At 44.0% G+C, this 27080-nt stretch overlaps 1 protein-coding gene and 1 pseudogene across 2 annotated transcripts; both read right to left on the bottom strand.

Moving 5' to 3' along the window:
• Positions 1-2250: 2250 nt before the first annotated feature.
• On the bottom strand, positions 2251-12488 carry LOC112248465 (protein dispatched homolog 3-like). Of its 2 annotated transcripts, none has more exons than XM_024417515.2 (21): positions 12190-12488; positions 8784-9809; positions 8402-8621; positions 8013-8149; positions 7696-7830; positions 7425-7585; positions 7136-7275; positions 6903-6994; positions 6638-6802; positions 6267-6428; positions 5789-5938; positions 5521-5657; positions 5257-5417; positions 5033-5163; positions 4721-4896; positions 4496-4622; positions 4251-4396; positions 3977-4136; positions 3697-3810; positions 3300-3472; positions 2251-3062 (listed from the first exon to the last, which is right to left on the bottom strand). In XM_024417515.2, exons 2-21 carry the CDS (start codon positions 9796-9798, stop codon positions 2712-2714), a joined length of 4053 nt encoding a protein of 1350 aa, XP_024273283.1. In that variant the 5' UTR covers positions 9799-9809; positions 12190-12488; the 3' UTR covers positions 2251-2711. The 2 variants fall into 2 exon arrangements, with proteins under 2 accessions (XP_024273283.1, XP_042176492.1); XM_042320558.1 differs by lacking the exon at positions 12190-12488 and adding an exon at positions 10767-12166.
• A 487-nt stretch (positions 12489-12975) lies between these two features.
• On the bottom strand, positions 12976-26591 carry LOC112249493 (annotated as a pseudogene).
• Positions 26592-27080: the final 489 nt, after the last annotated feature.

The following is a 27080-nucleotide window of genomic DNA, read 5'->3' as shown; positions in this document are numbered from 1 at the left end:
TCCACTTGTCCCTTTATGCCATAGTTTGTGCATCTAAATTGTCAGTAGAAACCACATTGTTTAAGCAATCAGCCATATCAGCTATGTTTTTGTCAAGGCAGTAAATGAGGCTGAATGAACTGTTTCGCTGCCAGACAAGGCTTCGCTGATAGCCAGGTGTAGCAGTGGTAAGGTGTTGGGACTGCTGTTGGGACAGCTTTATGTAGGCCCTAATAGTTTGTGGGCACCGTTTGTCACTGTTATAGTGCAATTAATGTATCGTTTAGTTTTGTGTTGTGTAGTGGCTTTGCTGGCATGCATTCCACAATTGTTTTACCTGCATCTCCCAAATCGCCACTAGAGATAATATAACGTGAATCTCATTCTAGTTCTGTGAGAGAGGCTACCACAGCAACGTGTTGTTCCCTAGGCTACAATGTTGCGCAAACTATAAACCCGGTCCTTCCAACGCAAATTCACTCTTAGAATATCAGACAAGGGCTGAAAATCTACGTTTTCACAATACGTTTTTTATGGGGCATTAGAATTACAAAGGCAACTCGAATTAACTGTGATTGCTTTTATTGAAATGTTTACATTACAGTGAAGAAAAAAAGGCATGCGATGAGAGGTACCAGATCCTGGCAAATAAGTTCCACAACGAAAAAGTAAAAGGCGGGAATCGGCTCAAATGAAGCACTGACTGTGCAATAGAATTGATACCTTCATCACAGTACATAACTCACATTTTTGTAGGTTTACAATTTACAGTCTGAAGTGCATGAAGATACCACAGTATAGCTTCGGGGTCTATTCAATCATATGTGCTTTTGCAGACTGCATAGCTGTTGTTTTGGCAGTGTATTACATGTAAAGCAGACATTGTCATTGGCTGCACAGAGTCACATTAACAGAAATCCCATGCAGTCTTGTTTACAAATTCGAACACTGGAACGTGAGATGTAGGCCTAATCTACACCTCGATTAGGATGATAGAAATTCTCATTATTTTGTTTAATGATTTGTCAATTTGAGCGTAATCATTTATATATAGCCTACACTTTCTCATTCTGACCTTTTATGCGAATGGGGCAGTGTATGCATTTCGACCTCTCACACCTCCAAAACATCAGGGTGTCCGCTATCGTTGATCTGATTTAATCTAGGCCTTAGAGAGAAATGTACAGTACATTTGAACCATAATGAGAGGGCTAGGATTTTTCTTTGCATTTTTGTTCAGGTATGTGTGGTTAGTCCTTAATTTCCTTATCAGATGTTACATTTGAGTTACTCCTGTCTGTGGAATTGCAATATCCCTTCCTCGAAATGCTCCTCAAATCACTGCTCTATTTCCACCGAATGTTAAAGCACTCAAGGAGTGTGTTAGTAGGTAGCCTCAGGAGAAGGAAAACATTTCCCAAGTGTGTGTGTGTTATTAGCAGCATACAGTGCATTTGGAAAGTATTCAGACCCCTTGACTTTTTCCACATTCTGTTATGTTACAGCCTTATTCCAAAATGGATTATATTATTTTCCTCATCAATCTACATACAATATCCAATAATGACAAAGCAAAAACAGGTTATTGAAAATAAAAAAACATATAAACATATAAAAACGTATTTACATAAGTATTCAGACCCTTTGCTATGAGACTCAGCATTGAGCTCAGGTGCATCTTGTTTCCGTTGATCATCCTTGAGATGATCAACTTGATTGGAGTCCACCTGTGGTAAAGTCAATTGATTGGACATTATTTGGAAAGGCACACACCCATCTATATAAAGGTCCCACAGTTGACAGTGCATGTCAGAGCAAAAACCAAGCCATGAGTTTGAAGGAATTCTCTGTAGAGCTCCGAGACAGGATTGTGTCGAGGCACAGATCTGGGCAAGGGTACCAAAAAATGCCTACAGTCTCCAAGAAGACCGGGCCTCCATTATTCTTAAATGGAAAAAGTTTGAAACCACCAAGACTCTTCCTAGAGCTGGCCGCCCGGCCAAACTGAGCAATCAGGGAGAAGGGCCTTCCTTGGTCATGGAGGTTACCAAGAACCCAATGGTACATCTAAGATCTAAACATGTAGACTGGACAAGAGTGAGGCCAGTAAAGTAAAGCACATTTTATCCTAGTTTTTACAATCTTCCCAATTTACACTGGCCTTGTCTTGAATAATCTTTTGACTCGCAACATTCTCTTCTGAACAATCAGACAAGTGAAGAGGTGTGATGTGAGTGATAGGCTTTTCACTGGAATAAGGGAGTGCATGACAATGATTCATATTTTTATTATGATTCAACACGTCTTCTTGGACCTCAAAGTGTGGTTTCCAACCATCAGAGATGAGGTTAGTGCTAATAGCAGGTCAGAGAAGCTAGCAATTTTCTAAAAAAATAAATACTCTCAGGAACAGAGTAACATGGACAATAGAACAACGTGGATCCAACCAGTATTTAAATCAACTCTGTGTAATCTCCTTCTGTGGGCAGTAGGCTGCATCCACAGAAACCAAAACCTATTCTGCAGACTATTTATTCTCAAGAGACCACATTCTGTTCTTTTAGTAAAAAAATGATTCAACTTTATCCACATCAAGAATGGTCTACTTCAACAAGATGCTTTTACGTATCTGAAACCTTACAGCTGCATATATAGAACAATGATAAACTGAGGTTTAGACCAAGCCTCTTAGTTTTGCTTACAGAGGTATACAGTAGTGGTTGAGTTTGTGGTCACATGGTGACTACTGTGTGCCAGGGACTGGTCCTAGTTGCCCAGCACAGGGCAACGCCAAAGGCTGTGGTACCCAGTACTGCCAGGCTGGCCTTCAGCACTGCACCGGGAGGCCTGTGGAAGTTGGCAGGGCCCATGGTGGCTAACATGGCTGCTGTCACAGTCAGGGTGAACAAGATGGATACTACTGTGTTTATGGCCACGATCTGACCAAATTTAGCAAAAGGCACGATGACACAGAAGAAGAGAGGGATGGTTGAAATGACTGTGGTGACAGCACTGGACACTATGGCAACTCCTACGTGGTTCACTGCGTCTAGGGTCCGTCTCTGCCTTTCAGCTGACAGATCCTGAGAATACAAACAGATTAATATAATGAGTCTTTTCTCTTTATGCATTATAACCCTCAGGCGTATTCCATTAAACCCAGTGGCATTCATCACAGAATGACTTTTAAGTAAACAGAATATACTCAAGGCAAATCCTTCATTTACCAAGTTTGGCTCTCTAACAGTAGAATATATAATATGTAAATTAAATTCCTCATGTGCCAATAATAGATGCATATCAGATTGTGTTGTACGTACCATAGTGTGTTCTGGTGTGGCTGGTAAGGTCTCCCCAGCCAGCAGGTAGCCCTCCACCAGGTGCAGGCAGTAGTCCACTGAGGAGCCCACTAGGATGGACAGAGAGATGGCCTCCATGGCCCCCAACTCCCAGCCCAGCCAGTACATGATGGCCACCACCAGACAGATGACCCCTGCATATGGTCAAGAGATCACAGTCACATACTGACAGACCGATGACCCCCTAAAACCACAGAACATACAGTGTGTACATTACAACAGTTAATGACTGCCTCTTACATTACACCCAATGACACATCAATACTACATTGTATCTAATTATTGGAGACCTTTCTCCGCAGTCTATTCACAATGGGCCATCCTGATAAAAATAAAGTCTTGATCAGCAGTGTCTTACCCATAATGGTGAGCAGTATTGGCAGCAGCAGAAGCGTATGGGCAGTGAAAACAGACACAGCTGCCACACAGATGGCCAGGGACAGGAGCAGACTGCAGAGGGCGCTCTCCACACCTACATATAACCCAGGATGGAGTCAGTCAGCACAGGAAAGTTACATTCACAGAAGGACTGAAATAATAATCTTTTACATATATTTATTAGCTGCCTGACAGGCAGTCAAAAGATTTGATTGTGCCCTGGGTATTGAACAGCTATGTCCTCTGGCTTCTCCACTTGCCTATGATTTCCATAAAGATCTGCTTCCAGTGCTCACAGGTCTGGAAACCTCTCCGTAGAGCAGAGGACTCTGGGAGAGCTGAGAGCTGCTCTTGTAGGAAGGTCTCCCATTGGAGGAAGTCTGATCGAGTCTGGAAAGAGGATTTCCCCTTGTAGGTAGTCTGAGGAACAGACAGATGAAAAATACATGGGCTCAGTTACAGGCACAGATCAGGGCTATATCACTACATTAGAGGTGGTAGTATACACCAGGTACAACAGTGGCTAGCACTCACAGACTCAAAGGCCATGGAGAGCCAGCGCACTCTGCCACCGTGTGTTCCCACGGCCCCATGGGACAGCTGGCCTGGCAACAGGTTGGGCTCAGGGAGTGAGTGGCAGTCTGGGTGGAGTAAGGGCAGGATAGAAGAAAGCTTGTTGCCTGAAGATAGGGAGAGAAAGGACACATGTAACTCATATCAAATGTAGTTTGTGTATGTGTGCTGTTATATGTGTTTGACTGTGCCTGTGCAGTTTGTACCAGAGGGTAGACATTGGGCTCCTCCCGGCTTCACAAGCTGTTTGTTAGCACTGATGACTTTACAGATTTGGCAGAGATGACCAATCTCTTGGAAGATATCAAAGTTTGGATCCAATATCACACTGCCCTATGGAGAGCATTTTAAAGAAAATAAAAAGCACTAAAACAGTATTGATAATTAAATTACACCTTCATATCTTTATTGTCTCGCAGTTGGCCCCTCACCATGTCCCCAATGACGTGGTTGTCAGTGCGTTGGGTGCGGTTCACTCCCAGTATTCCAAAAACCACAAACACCATGGCACCAGTGTCAACCAGAGGACGGACTGCTGGCTGGCCACAGCCACCTCCACTACAGGGGTTAAAACCGGAGGTCCTGGACCTTTTCGTTGAGGTGGAATCTTTGAAACAAGGTACAAATTAGGAAAAAGGTCACTCCATCACATTCATAAGCAACAATTCATAGTACACTCTTTTATTTCAGTATTCATGCAGTTTCCTGATGTCCTCTGGCTCCAGATGTTCTCCCGCTCTTACCTGTGGGGAGCGGTGTGTAGAAGTAGCCCCGTGTGGGTCCGTCAGGGCCGGAGCTGATCACACAACCAGGTGGTTCTGCACACACTCGGCTTGGATGAGGACTAAGCTTGTGCTGGGCAAAATACAGCCTCCTAGGAGGCACAAGGACAGCTGTGTTAACAGTTTGACCACAAACAGCTTGACTGTTCTCTATTCCTCCATCTGTCCCTCGTCATTCCTTTTACCTGCTGTGCTGCTGCTCAGCCGATGCCACATAGAAGCTGAACTCTGACCTCCAGCCGTGGCGTGGGTCACATGACTGGGAAGTGATCATCCAGCGAGGGCTGGGGTGGGACACACACACAGTCATGTGGGTGCTGAAGTTGCTGTGAGGTTCAATGTAAGCCTGTTCAGAGACACCAGAAGTTATATGATGAAGCTGATTATCAGAAGTTAGATATTCAATCATAACCCAGTAATAGCGCATTTTTATTTTGGGGGCATCTAACCTGAAAGGATGGAACTTCTCCATTCCTAGGACTGAGGCTTTTCCAAGGCGAGGGCATGCTAGTATTCAGAGAGAAGCGGTACAGAGTGATAGAAGCGCCTACATCCAGCTTAGAGACATACACGGTCAGCAGAGGCCCTGTCATGAAAAGATACAGTAGTAGTATACGCAGTAGATTAATAGAGGCACACATTCAAACATTGACAGAACATTGCCAGGGATATATTCATGTGGATCCTGTTTTGATATGTTAACATAATATCCAGTACCTGTTGTGATGGAGGAAGTGCTTGGTGTGATTGGGCTCCGTAGAGTTGAGTTTGAATTGTTTTTGGTATGTTGATGGGGGTGAAACCAAGCCATGGAGGGGGTAGTATGGGTAGGGCTGTGCAGAAGATGAGGTTTCTCCATGAACAGACCTGCAGGGGACATTTCGATTCAATGCTAAATGATTGGCAGAGTTTATTATCCTGGTATATACAATGTCCTGGGAGTGTTGTAAATGTGAGCACTGAACTGGAGCATGCAAATACCCATAACAAGAATAATAATGCAATGGAGTCAGCTCTTACCAAGAGTCGACTGTAAATTAATATCCCAGTCTAAAATGAATTGAAATGTTGCTTAAAGACATTTACAGCCAGACAGTTGCAGGACTGGGGAGTTTCATTTGGCTTTAAAGTGGTGGAATCAGTTTACTTTACACCCATCTGGGTTCCATCACACAGATTGATGGCGACATCTCACCAGAGCACATGTGGCAGGATATGCCCTGGGCACTGAGGTTGTTCCTCAGTCCCAGTAGAGTCTGGAGGTTGGTGTCTGGACGAAACAGTAACGGGGCATGAGTGGCCGGCCGCAGGAGGCAGCAGCACCCAGCAGACAGCAGCAGGACCAAGAAGTAGATTCCTATTGGCAGCAAGACAAAGACTGGTCGGTAAGAGATGAGAGGGATCACTGAGAGGAGAGGAATACGATTAAATAGCTGTTCTGTGAGGAGGATTCAGGGATAGACAATACAAAACTCATGGACATTGCTGATAAAAGTTGAAAAAGGAATATGGGCATCATGAGATATGGTGGTCCTTCCAACTGCTGCAGACAGACAGAGCCCTTACCTAGAATGACTTTACGGTTCTCCACGGCTGGCTCTGCCACCCAGTGCCTCAGAGCCCACTGAAGGTAAATGCTGACCATGCCTGAAGTTCCCTGCTCTGGTGGTAAGAGAGAAGTCTCCACTGACAGGGACAGAATGGCTGCATCTACATCTGTGTCACAGGAGCCTGGATGAGACAGAGAGAGGGGCTGAATGGTGTCGGGACTCTATTACCTTTCATTATTTTGCCCTTCATTCATTTATCTCTGTTCAGATATGGATCTCACCTGGCTCCATCTCCACTGACAGTAGGGTCACGTCATCATCCTCATCTGACAAAGGACTGTGGCTCACTGGCAGTCCTGCAAGTGCCTTCCACCTTTAAGAAGAAGTGTATCAGAGAGATACAGCTTTAGAACCACACTTTGTTCATAATAGGAAAACAGAATGAAAAGGCAAGCAGCACAACCATAGGAACTCTGTTCTCTAGCACAAAATGTAGGAAAATGTGGGATCACACCATTTGAGACAGGAATTCTCCTGGGGGTCAATACACTGGGTCCAGATACACAGGGCAGCGGGCATGAGGATTGACACCCAAAGCCAGCAGCAGCTGACGATGAGGGCCATGAATAGGCCGAAGTCATGCACGGCCGGAATCTGATTGGAAGGGTAAAAGACCTCAATACATTTACATAATGCTTTTCATATTGATACATATACAGACAGTTCCACCTCACAGCCATTCATTTATTTTGCATTCCCTTTGGAAGGATAATACAATATGGACTGACAATAATTCTGAGTACCTGTGAGAAGGTGTTGGCAGCATATGCGGCTGCAGTGGTGAAGGAGGTGAGGAAGGTTGCCCGGCCAGCTGTTTTCACCGTGTACACCATCCTCTGGACTGGATGGACTAAGTGGGAAGCCTGTCTGAAGGTACTCATGAACACAAACACATCATCCACACCTGGAGACCACGGAGAGGGGAAAGTGGGATGTTATCTGTAACAAATATGTTGTTTCTCAACTAGTTTGGTCATGAGAGAAATTCTAGTATTTTTTCATATTGTCACTCACCAATGCCAATGATCACAAAGGCTGCAACCCCATTGAGGATGCCCAGGTATCTCACCCCAAAGACCACATGGTAGAGAAAAAGAGCGATCAGGCAGCTCAGACCAATGCTAGTGAGCCCAAAGAATGTCAGGAACACTGTAGAGACACACCAAAGTGACTGACTGCGAGACCTCATGCATGTGGTATCAACATAATAAGAATACTATACTGATGCTAGCTTATCAGATACCATGTATAACAGCACATGACCTATACGAAATGTTGCATTAACATGCATGTTGTATCTAATGCAGGTGGGAGAGTGCATGGGACCTTACTTGAGAAGGAGGTGAGGAAATAGACCAGCAGAGTGATGCAGCCTCCACTGATCAGCGCCAGCAACATGTCTCTGTGGAAGGTCCGTCTCACCTCGTTATCAAACAGCTCTGTGCCCCCATACAACACCTTCACCTGGCTAGCATCCCACAAATCCAGAGATAAGGAGACAGCGACAAGAGAATGAAAGAATAGTATGTGGGTGTCATGAAAGGAGGGACTCTTTGATTATGCTTAATTACAATTGGTCTGGAGAGTTAAAGTCTTGTGAGAAATTAAAAACAGCATCAGTTCATCTTATGGCTATTTTATGTCTTTTAGAATGTGGTTCTTTTAAAGCTTACACAGCGTATCATCAGCCTTGGCAGAGGGCCCATAAGCCATAACCCACCTGGTGGACTGCTGAGCCAGGATGTCAGCGTACTGAACCACAAAGTTCCTGAAGCGGCTTCTCTGCTCCTCAGGCCGGTCCTGGAGGGAGCAGTAAGAGGGCAGTGGAGCTCCAAATTGGATCTCACTGCGCAGGAGAGAGGAGGAGAGCCGGTCAGGGGCCAGACTCTCATCCACATACCAGTAGAACTGTGGGTGGGTGATCGCTAGACTCAGAGCACCTGGGAATAAAAACACAAGTGAAGATCAAAGTGGTAATGTCGCTGCCTGCTCCCTTTAATATTCTGCTTGATCTCCCTCAAGCAGAAGAGCTCTCTACTAAATCATGCAGAGCAGCAACTGTACCTACAGAAGTTGCCCAGTTTTTTAAACATCAGACTCACCATGGATGTCAGCCAGGTTGGGTCCCATGCCATCGTAGTAGATCCTGCCTCCCCGTTCACTGGGGAAGAGGTAGGAGAGGAGGGAGCTTGGAGGGGAGCAGTAGGAGGGGCCCAGGGGCAGGTCTCTCAGGACCTCCAGAGGCTTCCAACAGAACTGTTGGAACTGGGGATGCTGCATGAGCAGGCGCTCTATGTGGTGGATGGTGCGGAGACGCTCTGGGGTGAAGATGTTGTTGTCCACCCCACCCTGAGCTACAAACACCAGCTCCATCCTCCACAGGGCCTGGCTCTGCAGGTATGAGTAGTTGGGGGCAAACCTGCGCATCCTAGTCTGAGATCTCTCACTGTCCCTGTCGCCCTCTCCTTCTATGGACTCACGACTCTCAAATTTTCCTAAATTAGTTGTATTTTTATCCTCCTCTCTTACCTCTAGTTTATCACTCCTAGCCTCTCCATGCCTCTCAGTCTCTCGCTGACTCAGGGCATCTCCTCTCTGTTCCATAACTACTCTTTTGAACAAGTTTTTTTTTAGAGATGTTGAGGTCAGCCCTCCATGTGATGTCCTGTTGGATGTTCCATCTCCCTGCCTACCCAGCATGTCCAACAGCAGCTCCTGTAGAGTGGTGGAGTCATAGGGGTCCACGTCACGCCTGCGTCTGTCCCAGGACCCCAACTGAGTCTTTATGGCAATGGTGAGTGCATCAAACCGCTCAGCGGAGAAGTGGCTGTGAACCTCAAAGGCACTGTAGGAAAGGTCTATGTCCAATGGGGGGCAGTATAGGAACATGTAGGCAGAGAGGGCACAGGGGAGAAAAAGTCCAACTCCCAGGACAACACCACTCACCCAGGGCTGTGTGTAGACCCAGCCCACTGCTCCCCACACGCCATTGCCTCCAGTGGTGCCGGTTCTCCAATTAATCTGTGTATCTGACTCCCCGCCCTCCTCCTTCTCCTCCTCTTCTTTCTCAGCATCCCAGCTGCTCTGGAATAACAACGTCTCGTCTTCCAAGTCCATGGCTGGAGCACCTGTCACAAACACACACAGTTCTTCTTCATCACTCACTCTCGGAATGTAAATTCTCTCCTGTCCTTGGGCAGAAAAACAGACATAAACTCTAGGTGATTTAATAGAGCAGTCATAATAGTGGTGCAGGGTATTCTGCAGTACACAGCCAGCAAGAACACAGCCATTAAATCTGTCCCTCAATAGCCAAGACCCACAGGGTTCTTATTCAGCTGACAGAAACGTCAAGGGGAGAATTTAGGAAGAAGATGGACCTTGTCTCAAGGGCCCAAAGCAGTGTACCGGTCTGCCAGTTTAATATGCTGAACACTAAGGCTGGGGGCTTAGAGAGTATTGGCTGTAATTTCATGCCTCTCACTCATTCCTTCAGTGTGTGCAAAAAACAATATTTCCCCTAGAGTGCTCAGTGGCGTCTTTGTCCACGTCAGCAGTCGACTTGCGTTTGGCTGATCTTCAGCAAATTAAATAATCTCACTTGTCTAATTACGGAGAGTGGAGAGACGTGTGGAATGTTAGCGAGAGGTGGAATGTGAGGGGTTTTATCCCTGGTGATGGACAGCTTCTGGTAGTGTTAAGCTATTGTTCCTTCCTCTTTTCACTCCACTGCAAACACAGGATACTGCAGTAACTTGGTATTCTGCAAACACAGGATACTGCAGTAACTTGGTATTCAAGTGGCAATAATCGTGCTAACGACAATTTGGCAAGTCATCTACCATCTTTAGAATTTAGCTCCAGGGTCATCTAGGTGGGGCGGGGAGGACAAAAGGGTGGGTGCATCATTTCCATATCGCTCTTCAGCCTGGGTCTTGAATATTTACATTTCCGATAAGAAGTGTGTTTGAATCGATTGTTAATTTGGTTGGTAAACCTATGGCAGTTGATCAAGAACAAAAACAGGCATTATGATTTGTTATCAGCCGTAGTAGCTAGCCATCTGTACACATTTGCAACTGCACCTGCACATAGTCACGAATACAGTCTATTCAAGGAGATCACCATGACAACGAGTCCACCCTGTGCCATGCCATTGTTCAGAGCAGAGATGGACACCCTCACTGAGAGAACAGAGCAGTTCAACATCTGTCTGCACTGGGAGAACATCTGGGTCTGCAGAGGACAAATTCATTAGACACAGGATCAGTCTGTTGAGGGGAGAGGGAGAAAAAGAGGGGAAAGGAGAGGGAGAAAAAGAGGGGAAATGGAACACCTTACAACACCAACAAATGATGATGTCCTGTGTGAAAGGCAGCTTAGTGCAGTTTAATATTCAGGGCAGTTTAAAATCAGCTAGCTCTGTACATTTCCATATCTGCCATGTTTGTTTCCACATCCCTGGAATCGCTGATCAGTTGTGGTGAAACACCATGCTGGCCCCTCACACTTACACCACTCTTCAGTTATACAGACTGTGCTATTAAAGCAGAGCTGTGTATTTCATGTTAATGGTCGCTGAGAACACGGTTACACAGACATAACATAGATGTACGGTAGAGCATCCATGGCTCCCTCCACCACCAGGCAGATTACTGCGATGCCTCCTGGAATAATCGGTCTCTGACACGTTCTTTTCCCCTCTTGACAATTCAGCCGCGTCTCCTGTGGATCTGATGTGGCACTCTAAACACTCCCAGCATGCCATCCAACACACCTTCACTAAGAGGCACATAAGGCTTTTATTCCTTGCTTTCTGGGGATGTGCCGATGCATGTGTATGCCTGTGTGTGTGCACAAGTGGGGGTAAGGATGATACATACATACTATTTTTAGCTGTTGTCAGTAAGAAAGGTTATGCTCCAGTCTGCTCTCCTTCCTCCCCTCCCCATTTGGGAAAGGATCAATCTCATCCAATATGGATTTCACAGCTTCTCCTGCCCCACAGATTCAGCATGGTTCAAATTCACAAACCATGCAAGGGACATTAATCTCAGCCCAGCATGCCAGAAGACAGACCTTGCTTATGTATGAGCACTGAGTATATCACTAAAGGGGAATCACTGAGGGTGATGCTTCTATTCTTCACAGATCCCTAGGATATAAAGGTTCAGCATAGTTCAAGTGTAAAGACCTTACACTCATGCTCCATTTGTACCTACTGTAATGACAGTCATTTGTTTGATATTTGCAAACACGGATGACCCCCTCAACACATGCAAGTACCATAAACCCAAATCTGAAATCTCACTACTGCTGCTACACCTGGGGGAGATGGTGGGTGATCGCAGAAGAAGAGTGATTGCCTGGAGATTTACAGAGCCATTCGAAGTTTGACGACAGATTTTTAAAAAATAAAACCATCCCATTACAGCAAGCTAAGCTCTCTGAAACTTCCACCTGAGAGCTCCATTTACTGCAGAGTACGGCAAAGCCGGAGAATCTTACCTGAGCTTGATGAGTAGAGGTATGAACTGACGGGGTGTGCAGCCCTATGGAGTCCTTCGAGGATGCAAACCTGTGCTGAACAATTTAATTTCAAACTTGTTCTCCAGATGTTCACTTGATTTGCTCTGTTGATCTCTGTTTAATGTTCAGTGTTCTAGCTCCACTAGGGAGAGCGCCTGCACCTTTGTGCAGCCTCTCTGATACAAGACTCAATGTGTCTTGGCCACCATGACAATTATGTTTTGTTGTTTTCTCCCTTTCTCTCACTCTTCCCTCCCTCCTGTGCCTGGTTGTCCAGGCGACAGTCAGTGAGAGTATCAGTTCTTTCACTCTCCCAGCAGCTCTTCTCTCATGGCTTTGTTCAGGCTTCTCTCCTGACTGGCATACCGAGGGGAGGGTTTGCACAGCCCTGGGCATCAAGGACACTACATGTGATGGGATACATCTCATCACAGCCAAACAGGTAATACACAAAGAGGGCTGACTCTGATTCCAGCTCTATTTGGCAGGAAACACGTGTCTAACGTGAAGGTTTTGCCAACAGACTGCAGCAGATTCCCCCTTGGCTTCGAGAGGAATTGGTTGGTATAGTCTGGCCGGGGCTCTGCAAGGAGGAAAGTGGGAGGGGGTAGTTCAGGAGGTTAATCAGAGAAACTGCATACAGTTGAAGACAAGGTGTAGGACATATCATTTCAACCCCAGGAGTCTGAGCCCATCAAGAATGTGTTATTTTTTGTTCCCCCAATCCCCCCCTGCATTCACATCTAATACATTTTGTTAAAGGGACTCAGAGCTATCATTATTCAACATGAAATGTGTAGTTATGATTGGATAATATGGTTAGATAGGGCTGCTTGTGGTCACATCACTTTGGTTCATTACGATACAGTGATGATTTGACATATTCTTCACTGTTTACACCCATTGTTCCATGGACCGATGTACTACACTGGGTGTAGACCTACAGTATTGCAATCTCCTTAATCATATTTCTGTCATGAATGAGTGGTTTGATAATGTTCTAGTCTTATTACATACACTCCTGTATTCTTTTTAATCAATCACTTCATCATCCATCTCAAGCTTTCAAAACTAATATACAGTAAGTCTTCGCTCAGCGTGTGCGTACGCACATACACACAAACATTCACACAAGAGACGACAGCCAATCCATCATTGCTAAATGGAAATATTTTAGATAAGGCTGAAATGTAAATTCCTGCTGGTTTTCTCAATTACAATGGGTGTTGTTACACTTACTAGGCAGGGAGAATGGGGTTGCAGACAGGGCCAGGAGTGTGAGTGCAAGTCAATCTGTCTCTGCAACATGCAGGCCACTTTGTCATTGTCCTGTTCAAGATGCTGCATAGGATACCATCTTACCTCAGAATAATCCTACATATCTACATTGATTTCAGCTCACCTGCTTAGTAGGAACAGAGGGAAATGACGACAGATACCAGACTGCTGTGAGTCATAGCAGCCATCTGGAGGACTGAATGGGGATGCATTGGACAACTCTGCAGATCTTAGCAATTATTGAGGACATCCTGCAAAGCAATCTCACAGAGACCAGACTGTTGTTGTTAGGGTTTAATGAGTCTATCGAATCTGAACAGACATCATTCCATCAACTTACATGTATCACAAATATTGGCATACAAGCACTTTCAGGCAGTTTGTAAAGTCGAACATGTACAGTTAAATAATAGGAACGCACACAAGCACATCCTCTCATTCAGATAGACATTCAGACATGTGTACATGCACACACACAGCCATACTGTCCCTTCCGAAAGACTGAACAGACACTGTGCTCTCCCTGATCACACAGAAGTTAGTGTTTCTGCTCAGATGGTGCTTGTTGCCTGTCTCTATAAGGCTAGTCTTTCAGAATAAACACCATCCTTTGGGAACTTTTCCATGACTTGTGGCTAACAGAACAGATGCGTACTTACAATGTCAATAATTAAGAGAAACTTTAGAATCGCTAATGCTAAATGGATGGAGGGTGGGGAAGATGCACTAACGTCACGCAATGCTATTAGTACCGAATCACAAATTAAGGGCTGCAGTTGTATGGGCATACTCCACTTGGGGATCTACATTAAAAAAATGAGAATACAATTACAGGTGCATGCATGAGTTCAATCAAAAACCATGTTAGTCTCTCACACCAACATCCCTGTCATCTGGGTAGGACTAGATCTAGACTTCTGAAACTGCCTCTATAAAACACTGCCTCTATGAGGCACATTGCATACATGGGGTCATTTTTACATGGGGTACAATATTTGAATGCATTCTGAGATATGGACGGTAAAGGACTGCCTAAGGACAGTAAAATCATTTTGCATAGTGGCTTTCTACACTTCATCGCTATACTCCTCAAATCAGTGTTGGACTCAACCATAACTATCCTGCATTTCCTGAAAAGCTAGCTGTACAACACACACACACACACACACACACACACACACACACACACACACACACACACACACACACACACACACACACACACACACACACACACACACACACAGTCTTTGTGTCTGCTACTCATAAATGATGTAGTCTCAGTTGTCCAACAACATGTGAAAGAAGAGCCTGACTAGTAACTTCATATTGAGAAAAGAAATGCTCTATTCTGTTGTGAACATACGACTTCGCTATGGGACTAATATATGCACAAACACAGTACAAATGTACAACTGGAATGATATGTAAACATGACACGCATCAAGAACACAAGCCTGCTCTAGCTCTAGCTCTAGCTCTAACTACTGTACCCCTCCACCCTATAGACCAGGTCAAACCAAACCTCTGCAGCATCCCTGAAGACCAGGATCATAGTGCATAATGTTTGGTCCTCTCCCGCTGTTCATCTTTACAGAATGTCACAAAGAAATAAAAAGGAGAAACCAATAAAAGGCTGATTATAGTTACTCGGCGCACATACTTTCAGAAACTGGGATCATGGTTTGAGATCACTCTTCCATAAATAGATACACCAATGGAAACAAACGTAGCAGTACATGCACAACCTGTGCCATGACGCAATAAAGACCCTAGAAAACAACTTAATACTGCACATTATAAAAACACATTTCCAACCACAACCAAAAGACCCAACAGACATTTAGACAGACGATTGTTGCACTTACTTTGTTTTTGATCATGGGTGTCTCACATTATGGCCAACTCAATACAATGGACCAGCTCTGCCTGAGACACAATGGTCAAAATCCTCCAGCCAAGAGGCCAGTGGACAGACAAAAATGTCAGCTGGATGTGCTATGGTCAGTGTGAGCTCAGTGGTATTGCCATACAGTACTTACATTCTCACCTACACTCTCAAAGACATGTGATCAGTGGGGAAAGGTCAGTTGCATTGGGCTACCACAGGTGTCTCCCGAATATCCGAGATGATGTTGTTGCTGTCTTTTTGGAGAGCTTGAGGAAAGAAATAAATAAAAAGAGGATACCAGTGTTAAAGGGAGAAACAGAAAGTACAATATAAAGTGCATGAAAGTCTACACCCAGTAAGTAGGGATTCTAGTAGCACCCATACAGTACCTCCAGCCACCTCTGTCCTCTGTTGTGCTGTATCCTGGGACTCGATGAGCAGCTCCTGCAGCAGGTTATGTTTGTACAGCTGGCCCACCAGCTCACTCTGCAGATGCTACTTCACAAAGTTCACCAGGAAGTGCATCACTGTCTTGGGCACACTGCAGACACACAAGTCCTAAGACACACAGTTAACTAACACACCAGGACAGGCAAGGCTCAACTCAACTCACCACTAACTGAATATATAAATAACACCCCTAGGTGCCCTGGTCTCTGAACGGTCCTGAATGCTCTTGCGGACGATGAGGAAGTAGCAGTTGATGAGGCGTTGGATGACCTCAGTCTCTCTGCTCCCGGGTACTCAGCTTGCGGGACGCCAGCACCGCCTGGCAAACAGAGAAGGGGTCAGATGTTACAAAATGTCACAGATTTAATTTGATACAGTGATGCTCTACAGGCTAGCGCTGGGTCAGTTCTGACTGCTGATTCCACTACTCACTGTGTCCAGGAGGTTGATGGCCTGGCCCTTCACAGGGCTGCTGAAACCTGCCACTTGTGCATTCTCCTCCGCCATTTTCTTATTCTTCCAGTACTTCTCTCCATCCTGCCAGCCCTAAAATAGGTGGAATGAGGGTTTCAATTCAGTTTGTCTGTTCTAGTAACATGTTAAAAGTCATTCAAGTAAATTTCACAACTGGCTTAGTGAAATTCCTTAAAAGTGAAGTCCATACTGGCATGAAAAGACAGCATCACACTCGTGCCCTCTGGTCAACATTAGGCTCATCTACATGCATGAAAGCAGAACATCTGCTTTCAGTTGAGACAGAATTCCCTGTTGACAGATGCAGAGACCTGAGCAGCATCAGTGAATTCTGGGTGCTTTGTGTTGATGTAAGCAAGCTCAATTTGAACCAAGTTGTGGACCTGCTCGGAATCATCCACAAACACCGACAGACGGCCAGTAAGGAATAGCATTAAATTGTAGAATAATTACATTCAGTAAGATCTGTATTCATTTTTTTTTAAAGTAAATCACAAAAATGAACTGTCTTACCATGTCATTAGTAATGGGCAAGCACTTCCAGAGTAAACTAGTCACCACCTCCACAATGGAGTCGTGCAGCTTGGGAAACCAAAGGAGCTCCTGACAAACACACAGCATGCCAGAATACAATTATATTACAATTTGCTTCAGGGTTGTCATAGCTTTAAGTGAATGTTTTGTAGTATGTGTTGTGCAGTGTGTAGCGTACCGGTGTGCTGTAGGAGGAGCAGTGCTGTATGATCCTCTGTAGCTCCTCGTGGACCAGCTCCACACAGCGCAGGCTGGGATCCTCCAGGCGCTTGATCTGCCTCTTCACTAGCAGCTCAAAGGAAATCTCAGGCACAAAGAAGGCCGGTTGCGGACCCTGAAGCACCATACACACAAAGCCCTCTGTTAACATAACTCATGTGCTTCTCTACATCCATTAGCTTTAATGGAAAACTATTCAAAAGATCTGTTTAACCTACACACAGACAATTCAATTGGAGCTGATATGAGATTGGAGCTGGTGGTTATTATTGCAGCATTGCGGATTGCAGTGAGAATGTCAAGCTCCGTTAAGCCTCCCAGGGGATCGATAGACTGAAGAGTGAGGCCAAAGGTCTCATGGAATATGTAGCAGATACGAGCCCCTCTGCACCTGACAAGAGAGGAGGACAGAGGAAGCTGTGTCAGTGGCGGTGTGTGAGGGATGTCAACTTCAGATGCAGTCAGTAAGACTGAGTCAATACTTGCTTCACATGCTTGAAGAAATCAATAAATCAGTGAGTGGTACAAGAGCTATTGAAATGAAGCTGCAAAATATGAAACGCCAATTCATGAACACCTACAAAGTTACAATGAGCCCAAAAAATACAATAAACGCCTGCAACATTTACCTGAAGCTAACTCTGCAGATAGCACTAATGGGTGATTTGAAAAGTCAGTCAATCGATCAATAATATAATAATACATTAAGTAAAAATATTTATTTAATTTATAATCTGTAGAAACTATGAGAGTAGAAAGGTTCAGAACTTTTGTGAAACAGCACAGCACAGTTGAACAAAACATGGCAAACAGAACTGGATGGTCTTCGGAGATAGACAGGAGGGGTTGAGAGTAGCTGAAGGATGGGATTAAAAACAAAACAAACGATAACTAGTGTAAAGTACATTGTGTCCATAAAATGTAGAATTTTAAGTATTGCTGTCCATTAGTTTACTCCAATTAGGGGAGGGGTAGTAGGGTCAGGGGAAAATAATAAAGGAAAATATATTATATACACACACAGTACCAGTCAAAAGGTTCGGACACATCTACTCATTCAAGGGTTTTTCTTTATTTTTACATTGTAGAATAGAAGACATCAAAACTATGAAATTACACATGGAATCATGTACAAAGCTGCCATCAAGGCAAAGGGTGACTACTTTGAAGAATCTCAAATATAAAATATATTTAGATTTGTTTAACATGTATTTGGTTACTATATGATTCTATATTATTGTATTATTATTCTATGTTATTTCATAGTTTTGATGCCTTCACTATTATTCTACAATGTAGTGTTAGGTTCTTATTTTTCAGAGTAAATAACTCACAGGCACTAGGGAAGCGTAACCAAGTTTAATTCTTACCAAAGGGTCTTAACAGCTGTAATTCAGACAACAAAACATTTCTCATCATCACAGGTACATACAGTTGAAGTCGGAAGTTTACATACACCTTAGCCAACTACATTTAAACTCAGGTTTTCACAATTCCTGACATTTAATCCTAGTAATAATTCCCCGTTTTAGGTCAGTTAGGATCACCACTTTATTTTAAGAATGTGAAATGTCAGAATAATAGTAGAGAGAATTATTTCTTTCAGCTTTAATTTCTTTCATCACATTCCCAGTGGGTCAGAAGTTTACATACACTCAATTAGTATTTGGTAGCATTGCCTTTAAATTGTTTATCTTGGGTCAAATGTTTCAGGTGGCCTTCCACAAGCTTCCCACAATAAGTTGGGTGAATTTTGGCCAATTCCTCCTGACAGCACTGGTGTAACTGAGTCAGGTGTGTAGGCCTCCTTGCTCTCAAACACTTTTTCAGTTCTGCCAACAAAATTTCTATAGGATTGAGGTCAGGGCTTTGTGATGGCCACTTCAATACCTTGATTTTGTAGTCCTTAAGCCATTTTGCCACAACTTTGGAAGTATGCTTGGGGTCATTGTCCATTTGGAAGACCCATTGGCGACCAAGCTTTAACTTCCTGACTGAGGTCTTGAGATGTTGCTTCAATAAATCCACATAATTCTCTTTCCTCATGATGCCATGTATTTTGTGAAGTGTACCAGTCCCTCCTGCACCAAAGCACCCCCACAACATGATGCTGCCACCCCCGTGTCAAGAATCCCGCCGAAGATGGTGCCTCTTCTTGTTCGGGTGGCGCTCGTCGTCGCCGGCCTACTAGCTGCCACCGATCCCCTTTTCTGTTTCATTTAGTGTTGTCTGATTAGTTGCACCTGTTTCTTGTTTAGGTTTTGGGCCATTTAAACCCGGTAGGCCCGCCGGCTTTTGTGCGGGCTTGTTTTTCTGTTATTGGTGTGTGTGATTTTTGTGGATTTTATTTCCCGAACCGTTTCGTCCTGTTTGTTTTACACTGGGTCTTTTAGCGCCCGTGTGTGTGGCGTTGACCGATACTCTGTTGATTTGGGAATAAATATATCCCTGTATCTAACTACCCTGCTCTCTGCGCCTGACTCCTCCACCCACTACATCTAGAAGTCCTGACACCCCATGCTTCATGGTTCTTCGGCTTGCAAGCCTCCCCCTTTTTCCTCCAAACATAACGGTGGTCATTATGGCCAAACAGTTCTATATTTGTTTCATCAAACCAGAGGACATTTCTCCAGAAAGTACGATCTTTGTCCCAATGTGCAGATGCAAACTGTAGTCTGTCTTTTTTATGGCTGTTTTGGAGCAGTGGCTTCTTCCTTGCTGATGTTTGTACAGATGAACGTGGTACCTTCAGGTGTTTGGAAATATTTTTTTCTGAGGTCTTGGCTGATTTCTTTAGATTTTCCCATGATGTCAAGCAAAGAGGCACTGAGTTTGAAGGTAGGCCTTGAAATGCATCCACAGGTACACCTCCAATTGACTCAAATGATGTCAATTAGCCTATCAGAAGCTTCTAAAGCCATGACATCATTTTCTGGAATTTTCCAAGCTGTTTAAAGGCAAAGTCAACTTAGTGTATGTAAACTTCTGACCCACTGGAATTGTGATACAGGGAATTATAAGTGAAATAATCTGTCTGTAAACAATTGTTGGAAAAATGACTTGTGTCATGCACAAAGTGGATGTCCTAACCGACTTGCCAAAACTATAGTTTGTTAACAAGAAATTTGTGGGAGTGGTTGAAAAACGAGTTTTAATGACTCCAACCTAAGTGTATGTAAACTTCCGACTTCAACTGTATATCCCATTTTAAGACACTCCTCCTTCTCTCCAATCCAACCCTTATTATTCCCTTCAGGGGATCTGACCTCACCTCCTGACCACAACCCCTCCCTCACCTAATCCACAGATGTCCATCTGCCTCCCCTATAGCAATCCTTTGATCTCCTCCCATGCACCCAGCACATTCCACAGCCACTCTGTCTTTCTACAGATCTCACTCCTTTATATACTATGCGTCTGATCTATCATGTCTTTAATATCTCAATGTTCAAAGTATCGAAGTATTGCAGCTGTGCAGCATCTAGATGGTTGCTAGATATTTGGTGGTCAATGATTGCGAGTCGCTCCAATACAATATAAAATACTGAAAGATGACTGCTGCCTGGATAAAGTAGCCTAAAGCAGTTGAACTACTCACAGCTCAGATGTCTGGATGTGCGTGGCGGTGCCCTCGATGGTGTTGCAATAGTCGCTGGCAAATTTGGTGACGATCTGCAGCAGGGTGGTGCTATGGTCCTCTACTGGCTGGCCGTAGCTGCTGAGCCAGGCCTGGTATTGGGCACCTAGCACGTAACACGGGTCTTCAACTCCGGCAGGCAGTCCCGGATGTGGAGCATGAGGAAGTAGCTCAGGGTGTGGGCCAGGTAGCGAGACCCGCAGCGGGAGGCCAGATACGGGTAGTGGCACTGGAGGAAGGCCTGCTCTTCCCACGCCATGTCCTCTATGCTCTTCTGGGTGTTGACATCATGCTGGCTCCTAGAGGGGAGAAACATGGAGAGTGACACCTGGAGTTAGAGAAGACTTCACAGTGGCTCTGCGTAATCAAATAGTCACCAGTTAGCTACAGCATAGCAGGAAATAATACACCTCAATTACAGGATGAAGCACTTTTGAAATGGCCGTTACTATATCTGTAACATTTCTTTAAAACACTAATCCTCAACACTCTGGGGGAGTGTGCTAGCCTACTGACTTCAGACAGCCTTCCCTGTGAGTTGCTATGATTGACTCAGCTCAGTGAAATTGCTTCTGAAAATGACTTAACATTTCAGCCTCTGAGAAGTGAATATGTCGTTTTTTGGGAATCTTGCAACCTTGGTGAAAAATCACTCACATAACTCATACATCAGCCCTGTGCTGGAATCCAATGAGCAAGACATGGAACACATATTTCAGCAGGATGTGTGAGAACCTAATATCGATCTCAAAGTGGGGAGACAGAAATCTTTAATTGCTGAATGATTGTTTGGCAGATGCAACTAAATTGAGCTGGTGAATAGCATTGGAACATTTGTTGTTTAAAGCTTTAAGGTCTGAGGGTACCAGAGTTAATTTAACGACACAAATGACTCAGATCCATCATACTCAGTCTGATAGATGTAGTACAATGATCACATTTTTATATGCCATCTTTCACTGCTATGGAGCTGTATCTTTTTAAGCATTGTGGTGACATCATCCAGTAAAAATGTTAGGCATATATGTTAGGCATATGATATAGACAAACCTGTTGACCACTCCCACAATTCCAAGCTGCATTGGAATGACCCGACACAGTAAGACCTCCAGAGCATCTGTCCCTGCGTCCATCAGGTCCAGCTTACTGAACACCAGCAGTGTTCTACGGCCTGCAAGACACACATGGGCACAAAAGCTGGGTAAAGACAAGCCCCTTTTGTCCATGGCTCTCATATACAGTGGGGAGAACAATTATTTGATACACTGTCGATTTTGCAGGTTTTCCTACTTACAAAGCAATGAGAGGTCTGTAATTTTTATCATAGGTACATTTCAACTGTGAGAGACGGAATCTAAAACAAAAATCCAGAAAATCACATTGTATGATTTTTAAGTAATTAATTTGCATTTTATTGCATGACATAAGTATTTGATCACCTACCAACCAATAAGAATTCCGGCTCTCACAGACCTGTTAGTTTTTCTTTAAGAAGCCCACCTGTTTTCCACTCATTACCTGTATTAACTGCACATGTTTGAACTCGTTACCTGTATAAAAGACACCTGTCCACACACTCAATCAAACAGACTCCAGCCTCTCCACAATGGCCAAGACCAGAGAGCTGTGTAAAGACATCAGGGCTAAATTGTAGACCTGCACAAGGCTGGGATGGACTACAGGACAATAGGCAAGCAGCTTGGTGAGAAGGCAACAACTGTTGGCGCAATTATTAGAAAATGGAAGAAGTTCAAGTTGACGGTCAATCACCCTCAGTCTGGGGCTCCATGCAAAATCTCACCTCGTGGGGCATCAATGATCATGAGGAAGGTGAGGGATCAGCCGAGAACTACACGGCAGGACCTGGTCAATGACCTGAAGAGAGCTGGGACCACAGTCTCAAAGAAAACCATTAGTTTAGTAGCATGGATTAAAATCCTGCAGCGCACACAAGGTCCCCCTGCTCAAGCCAACGCATGTCCAGGACCGTCTGAAGTTTGCCAATGACCATCTGGATGATCCAGAGGAGGAATGGGAGAAGGTCATGTGGTCTGATGAGACAAAAATAGAGCTTTTTGGTCTAAACTCCACTCGCCGTGTTTGGAGGAAGAAGAAGGATGAGTACAATCCCAAGAACACCATCCTAACTGTGAAGCATGGAGGTGGAAACATCATTCTTTGGGGATGCTTTTCTGCAAAGGGGACAGGGCGACTGCACCGTATTGAGAGGAGGATAGATGGGGCCATGTATCGCGAGATCTTGGCCAACAACCTCCTTCCCTCAGTAAGAGCATTGAAGATGGGTCGTGGCTGGGTCTTCCAGCATGACAACGACCCGAAACACACAGCCAGGGCAACTAAGGAGTGGCTCCGTAAGAAGCATCTCAAGGTCCTGGAGTGGCCTAGCCAGTCTCCAGACCTGAACCCAAAAGAAAATCTTTGGAGGGAGCTGAAAGTCCGTATTGCCCAGCGACAGCCCCGAAACCTGAAGGATCTGGAGAAGGTCTGTATGGAGGAGTGAGCCAAAATCCCTGCTGCAGTGTGTGCAAACCTGGTCAAGAACTACAGGAAACGTATGATCTCTGTAATTGCAGACAAAGGTTTCTGTACCAAATATTAAGGTCTGCTTTTCTGATGTATCAAATACTTATGTCCTGCAATAAAATGCTAATTAATTACTGAAAAATCATACAATGTGATTTCCGGGATTTTTGTTTTAGATTCCGTCTCTCACAGTTGAAGTGTACCTATGATAAAAGATTATAGACCTCTACATGCTTTGTAAGTAGGAAAACCTGCAAAATCGGCAGTGTATCAAATACTTGTTCTCCCCACTGTACATACATACCCACAATATTTGAATGGCAGTTCATTATGTCCTCTAAAATGTGTTGTGCATTTAGGAGTCACTTATCTTAAAGTTCACTGAGGTCAAACCTAAAAAGTAACATTGACCAGGTTTACTGATATTTATTTCAATGAACAAACAATACATATACACTGAAAAGACATGCAATGAGAAATGAAGCAGCATAAGTGTACAGTACGTATGCCTCAGCATCTGGGTCGACCTCGCTTTGCCAATTTAATGGCATCAGAGGTGGCCAAGTCAGAGTTGGCAGGAGACACAGAGGATAAGGGAGTTGGGATTGGAGATGAAGGATAGAATCATGTCTTGGACTTGAGCTTCTGTCCTCTGGCTAGTCTCCAACTGGAACCTTGTACATCAACAATAAATAACTCTACAATAATGTAAATAAATATACATATGTATTTGTTTTCTATGAGTAATGGTATTTATTTTACCATGAAGAACATCATAGTTCTGCATATTCAAGTAAGTGGGATTAATACACTGGTTGGTATTACCTTGGTTATTCCTGGCAAATCAACCAGTGTGAGATTGAGGACATGAGGAGAGAAAATCTTCAAATAGATGAGCTCAGGGCTGATTCCCTAGGGGTCACAAGAGGAAATACAGATGGCGATAGAGAAGCAGAGAAATTAAATCAGTAGCTCATAAACTAGAAATAAGCCATATTTACCCACAACTATTTATCCAAATCATGTTGCCTCTCAAGCTACGTTCAGTCTCTTCTTCAATCTCCAATCTCCTTGCGAATCTATAATTCAAACAGAGAGATGGAATACTGAAATATCGACTTCACCAACACCCCTAGAAGCATGACATTAGGAGATACAGTGTGTTTGAGACCACCTAAAGCGAGACCGATTCAAGACCAAGACCGGAGCAAATCGAGTCCGAGTCAAGACCAAGACCGGAGGGGGACAAGGGTCTGAGACCGAGTCAAGATCGAGACCAGAAAAATGCGAGTCCATTTCGAGACCATGATTGTAATTGTCAAATCACCACCATAATTAAGAGTTCAAAATGTCCAGTATTTCTGTGTTCATATTTCAGAACAACATATGGATTCTTTAGACATTCAGAAAAGTGAAAAAAAATGCATACTGAGGGAAATGATTACTAACCCAAAACACAGTGGGGAACAACGGGTCTTCAACGTCTTCAGAGAGGGGCTAAGGATTTATAAAATAATGATTATAATAATAATAATCATTAATTTTCAAAGATTTTTTGATTGAACCCTTTCCAACAAAAACTGAAGCGATTAACACTGAAGAGAAGAAAAATATCTAATCAAGGTTTTTCTTTGCTGGTCTCTGGGGAGATAGCTCGCTAGATTTAAGTTAGCCATTGGCTAGGTCATCAGAAGCTAGATAAAGGCATCTTCCATTGAACTGCATTTAGGGCCAAATGTTGAGTGACAGTTGAATCAACCAATCACATGTTGACTTAATGTCTGCCTTCTTGAAGGCCAACATGTCACTGCACAACAGCAAGCAGTAGTTATCCCACAGTCTACCTAGCTAGCTTTTGTTGTCGACTAGTATTTTCCCAACAATGCTTTAGTGTATGTCATGGAACGTTGATTCAAATATAACTTATTTTTAAAACCTCTTATAAAGTTGGTTTTGTAGTGTAAACTGGGAATTTAATATTTTTTGACTGATATTATGATTTTGTGTTTAATTTTTTCAAAGTAGTTCATTATTATGTCCGAGTTCATGGTCTACTTATCGTTTAAGATCATGCTGTGTGTGACTGCTGCCTTTCCATCAGCCCTATGCAGTGGTGCCTGGAGAAGTGGGTATACTTTAATTTAGGCAAAAAGTTCCCACCAAGCAAAGGAAAAGAACCCTGTGTGAAAACTCCTGTTTCCCTATGAGTTCTCCTACAGATTTTCACTCTCAAACATTTTTTTAAATAGACAAAATACCTAACTTTGATGATCTAAGTATACAACAATGCTTAAACCACATCAATATAATGGGGTGGGCCTGCCAGGGTAACCCAGTGAGTGGGCCTCTGTCCACCCACGCCCATCCATGTCTACGCCCCTGATGCAAACAGGCATGATGACAATTGCGCATTACAAATAGCCTACTAACCAACACTTCGGACAAGGCCTTCCGAGTGGTGCAGCAGTCTAAGGCAATGCATCGCAGTGCTTGAGGCGTCACGACAGAGTCGGGTTCGATCTCGGGGTATGTCGCAGCAGGCCGCAACCCGGAGACGGCGCACAATTGGCTCAGCGTCGTATGGGTTAGGGGAGGGTTTGGCTGGCCGGGATGTCCTTGTCCCATCACGCTCTAGCGACTCCTCGCAGTGGCATGCACACTGACACAGTCGCCAGTTGTACGGTGTTTCCTCCGACACAATGGTGTGGCTGGCTTCCAGGTTATGCGAGCAGTGCGGCTTGGCTGTGTCGTGTTTCAGAGCATGCATGGCTCTCTACCAATTGGATATCACAAAATTGGGGAGAAAAAGGGGTAAAACATTTTTTATGTGTTATTTATTCTTTATAAATAAATAAATACAAAACTTTTTCAATACCTTGTTTGCATACCCTAGAATTTACTGGTAGATATCAAAAATTGAAACGTCTTTATTACCCTACCGGCTACGGATGTCATTCTTCTGTGAGCTGCTCCATGTCAAAACCAGTTGAGAGCTGCACACTCTGATATTCCGCTGAAACTAAACTGTGTGGCGCACATGTGAATATATTTCACCTGCTTTGCGACTGTGTAGGCTACTGTGCATGTTCTCTATTGTACTATATCATTGATACTGTTAAGTCATATACTGCTACTACACTACTCAAATGAACTTTGATACACATCAGTAGAAATTAAGGAGTATAAGCAATGCCCACTGAAAAACAAGTGGGTATACGGTTTTTAACTGCATATACCCTACACGGCATAACTGGCCCTTTGTGTTTCACAAAAAGTACACTCTCCTACATAAATGCACTGGTCTTACAGTTGCTGTCCTTTCAGAATCACAAACTTGTCACACTGCGCAAACATGTCTATAATAAACGCTGTTAAGATAACCATGTTTCAAGAAAGCAGTGTATATATTTAGCCTGGCGAAGCGGTTTTATGTGCTGACTGGAAGCTGATAATTTAGTTTTTTACTCCACTGTTCTCGGGAAGAAATTACGAGTCCTCACTGTCCGAGAACGAGTCAAGACGGAGTACAACTATATTCGACAAGACCGAGATGCTCAATATGTGATTGAACCTTTGGTCTCGAGACCTGTCTAGAGTACTACAACACTGGACATACAAGTACCAAGACTTTCTAGAGTACTACAACACTGGACATACAAGTACCAAGACTCTCAGACAATGCAATGCTGTTCTACAAATATGGAAACCCTCACAATGTGCATTGCAAAACAGCTAAATAGACGTGCATAGCGAATGATGGTGTCACATACCTGGTTCTTGCTGTGAAGGAATGTGCCCCATTCCTCAGCCTTGATACCTTGACAAAATATAAGGGAATGAGTG

The sequence above is a fragment of the Oncorhynchus tshawytscha genome, linkage group LG04 (assembly GCF_018296145.1).
Source record: "Oncorhynchus tshawytscha isolate Ot180627B linkage group LG04, Otsh_v2.0, whole genome shotgun sequence".
NCBI lineage: Eukaryota > Metazoa > Chordata > Actinopteri > Salmoniformes > Salmonidae > Oncorhynchus > Oncorhynchus tshawytscha.
This window is presented reverse-complemented; position numbering and strand designations above follow the sequence as displayed.

Coding starts and splice junctions, on each gene's coding strand:
- LOC112248465 (XM_024417515.2), bottom strand. CDS start 9,798: ATGGACTTGGAAGACGAGACGTTGTTATTCCAGAGCAGCTGGGATGCT. Junction 7,586..7,695: donor CTTTGTGATCATTGGCATTG/GTGAGTGACAAT, acceptor CGTGGTCTCCAG/GTGTGGATGATGTGTTTGTG. Junction 6,429..6,637: donor GAACCGTAAAGTCATTCTAG/GTAAGGGCTCTG, acceptor TGCTGCCAATAG/GAATCTACTTCTTGGTCCTG.